Here is a 16,288-nt window from a genome sequence, read left to right as displayed (position 1 = left end):
TGACTCTTATTAAATCAACAGAAGGTCATACATTTACATAATGGCGACACTTCATTAATTTGACTTAATACCGTGTAATATATTCTGAATCCCAATCTGTGTGTGTGTGTGTGTGTAGATCTCAGATGCTCTGATAAGACGAGTCCATATGACAGAAAATCAGTGGGGGAAGGGCTCTCTGACCCCTCGAATGAGCAGTGACTTTGACCTGACGCTGGACAGCGGACCCCTGCTGCAGACCATACACCAGTTAGACTTCGTCCAGATGAAGGGTGAGTGTGTGTGTGTGTGATTGGGTGTGTTTCATTTTTCCATGGCATTCCTTAATGACACAGTAAGACAGAACACTGGTCCCAAAATAACCCTGTCTGTCTTTGTTTGTGGCTTTGTGTAGTTCCAGCTGCTCCTATTCTTCAGTTAGAAGAGTGCTGTACTCAAACCAACAGTGCGACTCTGTCATGGAAGCAGCCGCCTCTCTCCACCATCGCTGTGGACGGCTACATTCTAGAACTGGATGATGGGAATGGAGGCCAGTTCAGAGTGAGTGTCACATGCACACAGATATAGATTTCAACAAAACAGTGTTCTGCGCAGTGTTCACTCATGTTGGTCCTTTTCTTTCAAGAGGCTCCAGTGCCGTCCTGCCTCACTTTGTTCTCTAGAAAAGATAAGACATGACCAAAGATGAAAAAACTCATTTTAACAGCTTAGTAGATCATTGGTTGAATGTAATGTGTTATTCAAGTGTGACTCTAAATCAAGGGTGTCCAAACTCGGTCCTGGAGGGTCACTGTCCTGGAGCTAAACTTTGCAGGACATTGGCCCTCCAGGATCAGGATACGACACCCCTGCTCTAAATCAATCAAAACTGCCTCTCTTGTCTGCAAGTGATCAGCATGCATTTTCCAAGAGAAAATACTTTATATTTGGATCATGAAAAGGGTGGGCAGAGGAAACAAGTTTTAGCTTAAAGTCATCATGAAATAATACATTCTTATTTTGTTATCTAATATCACAGAATATATGTAATATTTATATTTATTATTATTATAAATTATTTATCCGTGCCCTCATAACTTTAATCAAAATAACTTTAATCAAAATAACGTCCCTCACACTTGCAGCGACTTCTCTTCTCTTCTCTTCTCTTCTCTTCTCTTCTCTTCTCTTCTCTTCTCTTCTCTTCTCTTCTCTTCTCTTCTCTTCTCTTCTCTTCTCTTCTCTTCTCTTCTCTTCTCTTCTCTTCTCTTCTCTTCTCTTCTCTTCTCTTCTCTTCTCTTCTCTTCTCTTCTCTTCTCTTCTCTTCTCTTCTAGATAAATAAGACACAATATGGAAGAAAAGACTGCAAACTTGCACATATGTGAATGTGTGATTTCTGCCAAGCCATTTAAAGCTACAGTCTGTAACTTTTTGGTTAAAACGGATCCAAAATCAATTTTGAGCAAGTACATAACCAGCCAGTGTTCAAAACGATCTGCTCACCTTAGCCGATTCACAACGGTAAGCTTGTAATAACGTGTTATAATTTGAGTGGTACTGGTAGTTTTCTGCGGGAAATTCGAGCATGGCGCCATTCGTCTTTGCGTCATTACGCCACATCTGTATACATAAAGAAGAGATCAGCTAGTAGGCCATCACGTGAGGATGCTGCAGGTGGCGGATCATTTACAGCTTTTTCTCACAGAAGCTGGTGTGATTAAACTTATCATTTTGATGGCGGATTGTAATCCAGAAAGGTCCAAACGACAATCATCAGTGACAACTGGAGATTCACCCATAGTCAAAAGCAAAAGATTATAGTGTATAGAAATTGAAATCAACAGGTCAACCCTAAGATACACTAAATACACTTAGTCACACAATCCTGATGTTTTTAACATTAACAATCTGAGAACAAAGTATACCAATAATAATATTTGTTTGCACGGTTTGATGTGATATGAGCTAAGCGATCGTTAGATGAAATCACCATTGGTAGCGTACATTGGTAGTTGGTATTTATTGTAGTGCTTTTTTTCTCGGTTAGTCAGAACAAAAGTAGCAGACATGTTATTTACTTGTTCAGATGACATTTTCTTGTGAAAATTCTTATACTTCGAAGACCTAGAATCTTTGATTCCGAAGTACAGTATCCAAACCAGTGCAGTGACTGAGAGTCAGCCACAAAAAACTCCTCAAAACATTAGTGTAAAGCAGCCTGTTGTTATGGGAAGAAGGAGACAGGAACCAGTGAACATTCAAAGACAGACGGACGGCTGCAGCATACACATAAACAAAACACACTGTAAAATCCAGGCCTGGTCCTTCACTGTTGTCGCTCCCCATTTTATGCATCCTCCGAGAGAGATACGAGACCGTTGCGGCATTATCAATAACGCCACCGGCCTCACGCCATTCTCTCACGGTCCCTCTGCCTTGTCTTGCCACAATTAGATTCATCCGCGCTGAGGAGCCGTGCACAACACGCGTGAAGAGGATAATTCCGCAAATAACTGTGTAACGAGGTTTGTTGATGGAAGGAAGGAGGCAGGAACCGGCAAACATTCAACAAACTTTTTAATTTCAAAATAAATAAACAAAACTAAAGTAAAACCGCGGGCAGCCCCTCACGGACGACTGCCGCACACACACAACAGAACGTAAACAAAACATAACATAAAATCCAGGCCTGGTCCTCTCTCGTCATTCGCTGCCTTCGCTCCTGCTTTTATGCTCCCGTCACTCGGCCGCGAGACGAGACCGGTGTGTCGCGCAGCTGGCACTCATTACCACTCGTCACCGGCACGCTCTCGCCGCCCCTCGCCCCGCTGCTTGCCACAAACTGCAATTGCAAGTTTCAAACAGAGATGGAGACAAAGAGGCAAAATTTATGGACTGCAGCTTTAAAGAAATTTTTTTTTTTTACCTAGAACAATTAGCAATTTAAAAAAAAAAAATAGTTCAAGATTGGCTCAAAAATCATACCTCCTGTGTTCGAATGGCCATGTTGCTTCTCTACACACAACAAAAACACTTCTGTGCAGAATGCAAAAATACGTGAGGCTAAAAAGCTTGCATTTCTTAAATTTGAGCTCGATTGAATGACATGCATTTCAACTCCACACATTATTACATATATTTTCAGTACAGGACTGAAGCTGTGCGGTAGAAATCTTGTGTGGAAATACACAGGGATGATTACTTTTTTGATAAAAGCACCACATATTAAAACCGTACAGAGATTTCATAGCAGCATAAAGCAGCACCAAGCAAATTTGCAATAGTGATGACTTTTCCAAACAAATTGAATCCCACAGAGGCCATATGTTTGTTTATTTATTTATTTATTTATTGTCTAGTATTATTTTTCTTTCTCGAAGTGGACACAGTGAACACTGCATGGTTGTTAGATGTGATGTTTCTGCTCGGCCGGCTGAATGATCTGTCCAAAAGAAAGAGGTTTTACTCAGAAAGAACATTGCTCATAATACACACGCAATTATACACTCATTCCATGTCAGTGTGTATTGTATTAATAAAGTGATATTGTTGAACATGGACTTGACATTTAGCTATGGGCTGTCAGAATGTGTAATGTTCATTTGAGTGGCGAGGGACATGCCTGTATTTCCATTAGATGAAGTCAAGTCCACAACAATGGTGTCTCATCTCATATTTGCCACAAAATGCCTGAGTCTAAAGATGATTCATGCCTCCCACTGCAGAAATCTATTTATATATATATATATATATTTGAGGACCACTTCACCCACGCATATATATATATATATATATATATATATATATATATATATATATATATATATATATATATATATATATATATATATATATATATATATATATATATATATACATTTACACAACCACTATCACTCATTGGCTGTTTACACTTGGTATTAACATTCATCTGAGTAGATCAGAAGATCGTTTTATTTCTTGGTTACATACAGTTTCGTTCAAATGTTTGGTGTCGGTAAGATTTTTTAATTTTTTTAAAAGTCTCTCACTGAGACTGCTAAAAAAAATACAGTAATATTTTGAATTATTTTTACAATAAAAAAATATCAACATCATTACTTCAGTTTCAGTGTCACATGATCCTTCAGAAATCATTCTAATATACTATTGTGCTGCTCAAGAAACATTTCTTATTATCATCAAACAAGATTATTATCTTATTATTGAAAACAGTTGTGCTGCTTAATGTTTTTTGTAAAACATAAATTCAAAAGATCAGCATTCATTTAAAATATAAATCTTTTTGTAACAATGTAAAAGTCTTTACTATCACTTTTGTTCAATTTAATGCATCCTTGCAGAATAAAAGTGTTATTTATTTTAAATTTCTAAATTAATTTCATACTGATTCCAAACTTTTGAACGGTAGTGTACATAATCAAAATAAATCTCCTGAGATTAGCTACACACATCCACACTTACACCATAAGCATTAAAATAACATTTTAATTAAATAGTCTCCCTCAGACACATTGTTACCTACACACACACACACAAACACACACACACACACACACACACACACACACACACACACACACACACACACACACACACACACACACACACACACACACACACACACACACACACACACACACACACACACACACACTCAACTATCCTCTAAACAGGCCAAGCTCTTATTTTAGAAAGCCAGGTTCATGTGATTTTATATTTGCTCCATTTTTGGGTAGATTTTAGCAGCAGTATTACATTGTGTTTTCCCAAGACATTCATCAGCATTAACTAGCAAATTACCCTGACAGAAAATGTGCATACTATGCAAAGTAGTTACATTTTCTGTATGCATGCAGTACCTGGTTGCATACTCTACTCTTACTCTGAAATATAAGAGTTGATTTTAATATAATTCCAGTTTCAGCTAGACCTAATTCCTTTGACATAATGTAGTTTATAACAGACTGTTGGATACTATATTACACAATGCAATGCACTCCAACTGGCCTTCCATTTAAAGTGTGACCAATGAACCGAAAGTAATATCAAACGGTTTTTTAGCAATTCAAACAGAATGTATTTCATGTATTCTGTTTTTAAAAATTGTAGGCAGTTTACAGTAAGGTTGTTTACTAACTGGAGTTTGTATTCTACAGGAAGTGTATGTTGGTACAGAGATGATCTGCACTGTGGATGGGCTGCACTTCAACAGCACTTATAAATCCCGTGTTAAAGCGTTTAACTCCAGTGGAGTCGGCCAGTACAGCAAAACGCTTGTCATGCAGACATCAGAGAGTAAGAGATGTTTTCTCACTGTTACACTCACACTCCTTACTATTGAATACTGTCACTCTTAATGCACAGGGAAGCTTGAGCATGTCAGTGCAAAATAATATAACAGACTTGTATTAGTAATGTCAATATAGTGGGCAGTTTCCACAAATAGGAGATATATATGTTGGTATCTTATGACTTTTTTAATGACTTGAAGGCCTACATTTTTGTTGTGCGACCATCAGATACATTTGATCAACATTTTTTTTTTTTTACTTAATATTAAACCAGCATGCAAAGTATTTAGTTTTCAATGCCCTTTTCCCTTTACATTGGGGATTTTAGCCTGTTACACTTCAGAGGTTTTGACCTTCTTGACAGCATCATAAATCAATATCTGTTAGATTGAGATTCAAAAATTTAAAAAACATTGTTCACAATTCATTGTTAAACTTTTTTAATATTTGTATGAATAGATTTTAATTCATTAATATATAAAAAATATTTTTAAATAGGTTTATCTTAGTGTTTATCGCTACAATTTAAAATGGTCAAATCTTATTATTAAAACAATATTTGAAATTATCAGGCATAATAATTATGACCCTAATATTGTGTTGGCCCCCCTTTTGCTGCCAAAACAGCCCTTACTCATCGAGGCATGAACTCCACTAGACACTGAAGGTGTGCTGTGGTATCTGGCACCAAGATCCTTTAAGTCCTGTAGGTTGCGAGGTTTGGCCTCCATTGATCGGACTTGTTCAGCACATCCCACAGATGCTCGATTGGATTGAGATCTGGGGAATTTGAAGACCAAGTCTCAAACTTGTTGTTGAGCTCCTCAAACCATTCCTGAAACATTTTTGCTTTGTGGCAGAGCGCATTATCCTGCTTAAACAGGGTGGTGGACTGATCTGCGTCTAGTCAGCCCCAATATGCAAAAAAACTGCAATGCATGGTTTATTCTGACACCTTTCTGTCAGAACCAGCATTAACTTCCTTGAACAATATGCAGCCTTTGCCACCCATGACCTTGTTGCCGGTCCACTGTTCCTTCCTTGGACCACTTGTGATAGATACTGACCACTGGAGAACAAGAACACCCCACAAGAGCTGCAGTTTTGGAGATGCTCTGACCCAGTCGGTCAGCCATCACAATTTGGCGCTTGTCAAACTCACTTAAATCCTTACGCTTAACCTTTTTTTTCCTGCTTTTAACACAACTTTGAGGACAAAATGTTTACTTGCTGCGTAATATATCCCACCCACTAACAGGTGGCGTGATGAAGAAAAAAATCAGTGTTATTCACTTCACCTGTCAGTTGTCATAATGTTATGCCTGATCTGTGTATATATAGATGGATGGATGGATGGATGGATGGATGGATGGATGGATGGATGGATGGATGGATGGATGGATGGATGGATGGATGGAGAGATAGAGAGCCTTGCACACCCAAATCAAGCGTTGGATGAAATGTTTATTGCTAGAAAATAATGAAACCAAGTCATGGTTTTAAACTGCATGCCCCAAATTTTGGTTTGCAGTGTTGTAAAATCTTAATTTAAAATAACTAGAAAATAAAACAACTCATATAATATAAGCTTTCAGGCTCTTTTTGTACCCTATTCATGGAAAGTGCCAGTGACGTCACCCTGATAGTCTGCTGTGGTGAGGTCTTGTATGTCTGATACTAATATAAATTAACATCATTGTTAATGTCCTGTTAACATTTTTGACGCTCTATAACTGTTCTTTACTTGTGAGCGCTGAATAAATCCAGCTTCCCTGATCTGCTGCTTTCCTTCCTCTCTTTCAGTACCCAATTCTGTTACTTTCTTTTTTCTCTCCTTCCACACCTCTGCTTTTTCTTTCCTCTGCCTTTTTTCTTTTTCTATCCAACCTTTTCTCGCTCTTTTCCCATCTCTTCCTATCTCTTGATTTCAGTGAGTCTACCTTCATATGGTATTAAAACTCTGCCAGCAGGTATGAATGCCTGAATATCTGAACATCATGATTATGTTAACCTCATACACCCTTTCTTGTCTGCTTGTATATGTTTGTGTGTGCTTGTGCGTGTGCGTGTGTGTGTGTGAGAGAGAGTGTGTGTGAGTGTGTTTGCCAGGTAGATTTGCAGTGTCTCTGTGTTCTTAAACTCATCTGGACTTTCATTCTTACTGTATATCGATGTTCAACCACGCTTTATGACTGTATGTGTTTGTGCTCTTTCTGCAGTTGCCTGGTTCACCTTTGACACTGCATCGGCCCACCCTGACATCATCTTGTCCAACGACAACCTCACGGTGACGTGTAACAGTTACGACGACCGTGTCGTCATGGGCAACACAGGGTTCTCTCGTGGTGTGCACTACTGGGAGATGACCATCGATCGTTATGACAACCACCCTGACCCTGCCTTTGGGATCGCCCGGGCTGATGTCATGAAGGACGTGATGCTGGGGAAGGATGATAAAGCCTGGGCCATGTATGTGGACAACAACCGCTCCTGGTTCATGCATAATAACTCACACACCAACCGGTATGAATGAATTTTGTCTATAAGTGCTTATTTGTGGTCTCAAACCACAATTAAACATTTGTGAAAATATAGTTTTTTAGTATTTAGGAATTTTCTCATTGATGTACACTGAAAACGATCGTGTCATTTATTTTTTAAAGTGCATTTTTATATTGATCTAACTGAAAATCATGGTTTAAACCTGTTTCCCTTTCAAATGGGAACTCGCACTGTGTCTGAACAAGGCGCTATGAGGAATGGCTCCAGCATGACCGGTGTCTGAAGCACGTGTTAAAACGCGACTATTTCGTTGGCCGACAACAGTCCATGACATCACTACCAGTGCGACCGTGAGTATAAAAGGGCGCCTGTAGTACATGTCATTCTCTTCTTTGTCTTCAGTAGCCATTTGTTTGCAACGTGTTTAGGCGATTTTTCAAAATGGAGTCCACTGCCAAACGTTTCAGGAAGTGTGTGCCTCCGTGTCAGAGATTTTTGACACCCAAGGACACATGATTTTCATTCAGTCCTTGAGGGGGCTGAATGCGCACACTGTGAGAGTTTCTCAATGAAGAAGCTCCTTTCATGTCGCTTTTCTTGAGGAAAATGGGACAAGTGTTTGCGCCCCCGCGGCTTAAGTCCCTTGAACGCTGAGGCAAAGCAGAGAATAAGATCGAGCTGGCTGAAGAGTTTGAGAAAGGTATGGATCTTTCTTACTCTTGAGCAAATTTCTGGATCAGGACGTGCTATCACTTGCATCACCCGATCCAGAATAGCGTTCTACTGGCTGGCAGCCAGGATGAGCAGGATGTGGCTGAGGAGGGCAAAGAAGCTAGTGAGCCTTCCGAGCCTAGGAGCCCTGCATATGAGGCGCTTCTGGAGGTTATGACCCATGCCACAGAGAGACCAGATCTCCCTTGGAGGTACGAAAGACGAGAGATCGATTGTGGCAGGTTGGACAAGCGATTTGTGTCCTGATATAACTGTCCCATTCACGTAAGCCTTTTGTTTCTTCTGGATCTCCATGCTGAGGTTGAGAGATCATGAAAGAAACCATATTTGTCCCGCATTCATCTCTTTCATCAAGCTAATTATGCAAATGTAGAAAGAATGTGCAAGCACAGATATGTGATCCTGCATCCATTGAACAGATAGCCAACTATCTCTCAGTAGGTGAGGAATCATCATTGAAGGCTCCAACCTGATTATTCATTCTGCTGCGTACCATATATCGTTTGAATGGCAGGGCATATGCGGCAGCTGGCAAAGAATGTGGGGGGTTTGCACACAATAGCTCTACTGCAGACATAAAAGCCTGGTCTGCTGAAAGGATCTGGACCAGGGTCCTTTCCCCTGAGGTGGTGGCCGAGCTACACGGCATCACAGATCTGGCTGTCCTGGCTCGATCAATGCCGGCAATGTTGGCCAAGGAGAGACATCTGTGGGTGAACCTGGCTGACATTGGGGAGAAAGAGAAAAACGTTCTCCTTGATGTGCCGGTTTCACCTTCCAAGTTGGGTAACAGAGGGTGTAGACACACTTGCATTGGGCCTTTAGGTGATGTTGACGATGATGTTAATGGCAAAAATGAATAATATCTTAAATGTAAGCTTTGATGCATTCTATTAAGAATGGGTCCTCTGTTCACTGAGAAAAGCTTTTCCAATCTAGAACCTGATGGGATGTGGCATTCGGCCCAGATTTGCGAACCCTTCCTGTTGTAAAGCACCTTTGGGAGTGCTGGAGTCCGCAAATCCTAGTCTGAATACAGCAGTTTGAGTCCTTGGCTCCCTGAGAACCGCTAGGTGTGATTCCTAGAATTCTTCTTTATATCTTCTAGACAAGCCTCAGACTGATCTCTTAAGTCGATTGTGTTTTTTGCAGACTTTGGCAAGTGCTGAGTCTTGAGATCTTAGTATGAGGACAGCTGGTTGTGGTTGACACTAAAAGAGCTAACTCCTTTTCCAGCAGGCCTTTAGGTTCTTCAGAGGAGTGAACCTTTCCAACTGTTGAGGGTCTTTGAGTAGGGACCAGTGATGCACGGGTCAATGTATAAACAACCCGCACCCACTGACGTTTTCAGCTAACCCGCCCGCAACTTGGAACGCAAAAAAGAAAATATTGTAACGTTACCCGAACCGCTTCCTGACCCACATTTTTTAAAAGTTGTGAATGCTCCCGGGCATAATATCCATTAATCCAGCATGTGGAGAAGAAATGTTTTAGGCCCTGACGTGCGCTTAAGCCAAGTTCAGACAGCACGATTTTCAAACTCGTCGGGTCACTGCTCTTTTCACACTGCATGACTATCTGGGGTATCATTCAGTCACTGCTGTGTTCACACTGCACCATGGTTTGACGACAGAGGAGTTCACACTGCATGACTGTACAGGAGGAACAATCGCCGACAACTCTCTCTCTCTCTCTCCGGTGCACAAACTACGTTTCCCAACTACACGTGCGATGTGACAAGTAAACAACGCAAGGTCACGTGTGCGTCAGACCAGAGTTCTCGCGTGAGACTTGGAATTGTTATTAAAAATTATAAGCTGCAAATTTGAAGTTTGCTTCAAATTGTATTTGCGCTGATTTGTGAAGAAAAAGAAAAAAGATTATGGCGGAAGAAACTGTTGGAGAGACAGAGGGAGCAAGGATTGTGTTCTGCAAAGACAGTTTGAGGTAAATAAATAATTTTGTAATGTGCTGCTGCTGCGGCTGGATGTGCAAATGTTTGGCCTTTGTTTCTATTAAAATACTGATATTCTGCTCTATAACTCCTCCCTGAACCTCCCGCTGCCCTGTATCTCACTCTCTCATTGGCTGTTGGTCATCGCCGATGTAATTTTTAGTCAGAACTCATTTCATACAGCAGGAGTTTCAATCGCCGACAGGTCCAGATTAGCATGCCAAATATCTCACCGGCGTCGGCGACTCATCTGCGACTCTCTCTGATCGCATCTTTGATCATTCACACTGTGATTGTCACTTATGTGGATGAGCACCGATTTTCCTATAATCTTGGGCATTTATCGGCCAAAACCTGTCGGCGACTCAAAATCGGGGCAAAAATCGGGCAGTGTGAACTAGGCTTTAGAGGTGCGGCGGCGAGAGCAGGCAGTTCTTAAGGCGGCCCATCATTTTCCATTTCAGCTCTAGATGCATATTATTGATGAACACGATGTATAATGTTTCGACCCTGCTTGGAGAATTCATCAGCAGGTCAACTGAGAGAGAGCCCGCTTTTGGTAAAGTCTGAAAGCCCTTAGGAACGAAGTCACAAACTGTTCTTTTTCTGAGTGCTGTATGATATAGCCTAGTGTTGTGTAATAAAGGCTTGATTTATTCATTAATTTCATTTCGATTTCTTAACAATTAAGTTGCTGCATGTGTTTATCCAGTCCAATCGAAGTGTGCGTCTCTCCCCCAACTTTCCCAACAAAAATCCCGCCCTGGAATGTATACGCCAAAATGAGTTTTATGCATGGTTTTTCACGTGCGTATGATATACACTTTATTGCGTTTTATACGCATGAACCACCCCCATCCCAGCTAACAATTTTAGGTTATAAGAACGTTTCCCTAACGTTCCCATTAAAAAAATTCTGAATGTTCTAGGAACGTTGAAATGTCCAGTTTGTGCAATGTTGTATTAACGTTCTTATTAGGTTATAAGAACGTTAAATAACGTTCTTATAAGGGTGTGGAGTATGATCAAATAAAATATTAATGTTTTCTCCTTTAAAGTACTTGCTTTTGTTTATTGACATCTTATTATTTAAAAAAAGGTAAAACCACTTTTACAATTGACTTTTATAATTATATTACATTTATATTTAATACATGATTAGTTTGATTAGTTTAGATTTTTCTTCTGATTGTAAAAAAATATATATTAACGAAAATAGCATTTAAGGGTCATTAAGTTGTCTCTGGATATACAAATTATCTATCTGAAGTTTGAGAAAAAAAGCTGTATGACTAATTTGTAATGACTATACTTTTTTAATGTAGTAACGTTTTTAAAAACGTTCCACTAACAATGTAAGAATAACGTTTTATAGCTAACGTTTTTAGAACGTTACTCAATAGCAAGTAACGCCGGCACAACGTTCTAATAACGTTACTGCAAGAAGGTTTTTTTGATAACTTTGATAGAACTTTCAGTGAACGTTCCCTGTTAGCTGGGATACTACCCAAGAGCGTCATATACACGCCATAAAGTACGGATCATTTGCACATGAAAAACTGCGTAAGATATGCACGCCAAAACTCATTTTGGCGTATACATTTAATGAGATTGCACACTCGTACTATTGATACGCATTACCATGTGATCATGTTGGACATTACTGAACTAAATGCGTTTAAAAAAGGATAGCCTATTAAAATGGTACAAGAGCATTGCTCAGTTCAACGTGTTGAGGAATCTGGCATTTTGTCCTACGTCATCTTTATTTCAAACGACTCGACCGACCATGACCCGAATATCATTAACAATATTTTTGGATGACTCGTAACCACGGGTACCAGCGGGTGACCGCAGGTTTGGATCAACCCTCGCATCACTGGTAGGGAGGGACTTCCTGAGATGAGCATTATCAGATTCCTGGAATCATACCTCTATAAGACAGCAAGGTTGAGTGATAATAGCTAGAGCTTTTGCACTTCCCCTTCATAAGTGGGTCTTATGGTTGAGTGGGGTATCCTATAGGGTAAAAGCAGGGATTATCTTGCTCTCCCTAGGGATTGTGACAGACTAGGGAATTAGATATTACTGGGCCAGGTTCCTTTAAAATGCCCCTATTATGGATTACCTTTCATGTTTAACAGTGAATGAAAACATCCTGCAAAGTTTTTAATTGAAATTGCGCCATATATAAAGTTGTTGTCTCTCAAAAGTAAGAGTCAATTAAACAAATTGTTTTTTTTTAATCCTAAGCAGTTTTGCTGTGACAATTTGATGTATGTATATATATATATAATATTTATATATTGTTTGAATGGAGGCTGGTGAAATTAAATTGAGTATTTATGTATTTACATTTTTGTGCAGCACTTTGGAAACTGATTGTTGTTTGTTAAATGTGCTATATAAATAAAGTGGATTGGATTGGATAATGTACCTCAAACTGAGTAGCATCACTGAGAAACATCCTGCTCAAGGTTGAATATTATGAGAATGAAACCTGTTGTTGGAGACCTCCAAAACTAAATTAGGAAACTTTAAAATAGCACAATAGGGGCACTTTAAAGGTGATGTATAGCATTTAGAGCTGATATACCGGACTCTTGAGTCCTGCCCTTGGGCCAGACTCTATTGCTTGGCCCTGCGAGGAAGGGGGGGAAGATTGAAAAGGCTGTGACTTTCCTTGGCGTGAGACTTGGGTTGTGGCCAAAGGGAATTTTGTCACTGACAGTTCCGCCACTGGTGCACCTGAGTTGGGGAGTCTTTAACTTTGGCATATACGTCTATTATGTCTTCTTCATGTGCTTAGACATTTCCCCTCAGCATGGCGTAGTAGTGGGTATTTGTTCCCCATAGCATCTCCTTGAGAGGGGAACAATACACTGCATCATGTTTCCATGCTTATGTCTCCTTACCTGCTTACGTCTCCTTCAGACAAAGTGGATGACGTGTACTACAGGAGCCCTTTTATACTCACGGTTGCACCGGTAGTGTCACGGACTGTTGTCGGCCAATGATATTGTCGCGTTTTAACACGTGCTTTAGACACGCTGGAGGCATTCCTCTCGTTGTCTCATTCCCCTTCTCAGGGAGCCAGGGTTACATTTGTAACTGAGACGTTTGTTCAGTTTGGCTAAAAAAGTTTTAAACAAAAAACACGTTAAAATCACAATAGGAAAAAATTAAATGGTATTTTATTTTGACACTAGAGTGTTGATGTGCAGAAAACATACTGGCCAGCTTAATTGACTGCAGAAATTATTGTGGGTTTTAATTTTTTTATTATTTTTTCAATGTATTTCTATATAACAGAAAAAGATGATGCATATTTTAAAAAGATATCTATAAACTGAAGTGAATTAATTTGATTAATTTAGAGAATCTTTCGAAGATAATTTTTCTGTCTTTATTTAATTTTATCCTGGTTTTCCTAGTAGTTTTATTGTAAGTGAATTCCTAGGATAAAAATAAAAATAATTTTTATATTTTTTTAAAATTATACATATTTTTGTCTTTGGGAAAAATACATATTTTTGATTGATATTAAATCTAAATTTAAAGTTTGAACCAAACTATAAATATAATTTACAGAATTATAGAAATTACTGAAAAAAACCTGATAAAGAATCTCAGCAAATGATCACTGTTGCCTTTGGTTACAAAGTGCATGCTTTATTGAATTAATGAACGAAGCTAATAAAAACAGCTGAAAGCTTACAGAACAGACTAGTGGATGACAACATGTGATGCATTACTGCCACCTGCTGTTGATTCATATTATTCACATGCGGTGGAGAGAGGTCAAGGGTTAGGATTAGGCTAACAGTATAAGATTGCTAGATATATGTTAAATGTTGCAAATAAGATACGCATGTGTATTTTGAATGTGTTTATTGAGTCAAACTAGAGGGTCTATAATAGGTCTTGACCGTCACACTATTTGGTAAGTGCATCATCTTGCATTCATTTATGTCTTTTTCTTCTCCCTCTCTTAGTACGGATGGAGGAATAAGTAAAGGGGCGACTGTGGGTGTGCTGCTGGATTTCTCTCGTGGGATTCTGTTGTTTCTGATAAATGATGAGCAACAGGGACCCGTTGCCTTCAACACACTAGAGGGCATGTACTACCCAGCCATCAGCCTCAACCGCAATGTTCAGGTAACATTTATTTCATTCATTCACTGTTTACTCTCGTGGGGGGGAAAGTATGTAAAGACATTGTAAAGACAGAGTAGCATCACTGAGAAACGTCCTGCTCAAGTCTTTACCATTCTTTTAAAAAAAACTCATTCATATTTCTCATATTATATGATTTTGAGAATTTGATCATATTGCCCATTCAAAGAAATAGGACCTGCACTTGCATGACTAAAATGGCTGGCGTTTTAAAGATGGCCGCCGAGTGCAATAACTTGCCTTAAATGGACTTTGCTTAAGTACATCTTAATACAATTTCATAATTCTATTGTCTTTGAAATATAATTTGTGTACTGTTGAATGTACCGACAAGCATTTTAAAATATAATTAAATGTCATTTCTATTAAAACATGTATGTTGTGTATTTATAAGAAGTTGCAATTTAGTTTAAAATATATCAACTTTAAAATTGATAAACAGTCTGACACTACAGTTAAAATTTAAATAAAGTATTTTCAATTTGCTTTAGTATGTTAGACAACACATCAAAATTAGTACTTCTTTAAAGCAAACAATGATTTCAAATGTAAAACCTTTTAATTTTACATTATTTATTGTTAAAGTACTTCAAGGGTTAGTTCACCCAAAAATTAAATGTATGTCATTAACTCCTCGCCCTAATGTTGTTCCACACCCGTAAGACCTCCGTTCATCTTCGGAACACAGTTTAAGATATTTAATATTTTATTCCGAGAGTGTATGGAAGTGTATGCACACTATACTGTCCATGTCTAGAAAGGGAATAAAAACATCATCAAAGTAGTCCATCTGTGACATCAGTTAGTTAATTAGAATCTCTTGAAGCATCGAAAATACATTTTGGTCCAAAAATAACAAAAACTATGAATTTATTCAGCATTGTCTTCTCTTCCGCGTTTTGAATAAAGATTCAAACTTGAGATTTTGAATAAAGATTCATTGAATCAGTGTATTGATTCATGATTCAATACGGGTCTTAACGGGTGTGGAACAACATTAGGGTTATTTAGGTTAGGATGCGTATCATTAGTCATTAATTAAATAAATTACATTTTTGGGTGAACTACCCCTTTAAGTGTAAGAAACAGTTATGAAAGTGTACTCTCTTTAAGTAGCCTGACATCAAGATGTTTGGTCTGGAAACTCTCCATAGACAGGGCTCAATCCGAGGGGCGGGATAAACGGTTGTCTTTCAAACTACCTCTGCACACAATAGGATAGCGCTACAACCAACCAGAGCAACGAAGGTGAAACGGAGCTTGTTGATAGATTAAACAGTCGCCGTATCCGGTCGGCTAAACTCCGAACACATCTTCCCTTTTTAAGAATGACTTCAGTGCCGTTCTTTGTTCTTTTCTCAGAGAAAAGCTTAACTCCAAGTCTTCCAGAATCGCCGTCAAAGCTGATTCGAAAGACTGCCGTTCGCCAGTTTCTGTGTTTACTAGAAGCACGCAAACGCAACTCCGCCGTCGTCATTATGGCCCCGCACACCGACTCTAAACACGATGTGATTGGCCCGTCCAGATTGTGAGGAATACAGCTCAGAAGGGTATTGAGAGTTCCTAGACGACACTTGTAGGCAGATTAAATTTGCTGCCGCTAGGGTGCGTCTAAATTTCTAGGCTACTCTTTAAGTACACTTAAGTGGC

The 16,288-nt window shown here is 39.1% G+C and overlaps 1 protein-coding gene across 4 annotated transcripts in view; it reads left to right on the top strand.

The window, feature by feature from the left end:
* Nucleotides 1-16,288, top strand: part of trim9 (tripartite motif containing 9) — a 35,046-nt gene that overhangs the window by 16,120 nt on the left and 2,638 nt on the right. Inside the window, exons 5-11 of one of the 4 annotated variants that reach the window (XM_067421011.1) lie at nt 119-272; nt 395-540; nt 5,140-5,278; nt 7,206-7,244; nt 7,494-7,797; nt 8,022-8,126; nt 14,458-14,620. In XM_067421011.1, the coding sequence (XP_067277112.1) occupies nt 119-272; nt 395-540; nt 5,140-5,278; nt 7,206-7,244; nt 7,494-7,797; nt 8,022-8,126; nt 14,458-14,620 (1,050 nt within the window). The remainder of the gene's footprint in view (nt 1-118; nt 273-394; nt 541-5,139; nt 5,279-7,205; nt 7,245-7,493; nt 7,798-8,021; nt 8,127-14,457; nt 14,621-16,288) is intronic. The other 3 variants (XM_067421013.1, XM_067421012.1, XM_067421014.1) reach the window with 3 other exon arrangements.

This window comes from Pseudorasbora parva, chromosome 17 (genome assembly GCF_024679245.1).
Source record: "Pseudorasbora parva isolate DD20220531a chromosome 17, ASM2467924v1, whole genome shotgun sequence".
Classification (NCBI taxonomy): Eukaryota; Metazoa; Chordata; class Actinopteri; order Cypriniformes; family Gobionidae; genus Pseudorasbora; species Pseudorasbora parva.
Note: the sequence above shows the minus strand (reverse complement) of the source record. Positions and strands in the feature narration are given on the sequence as shown.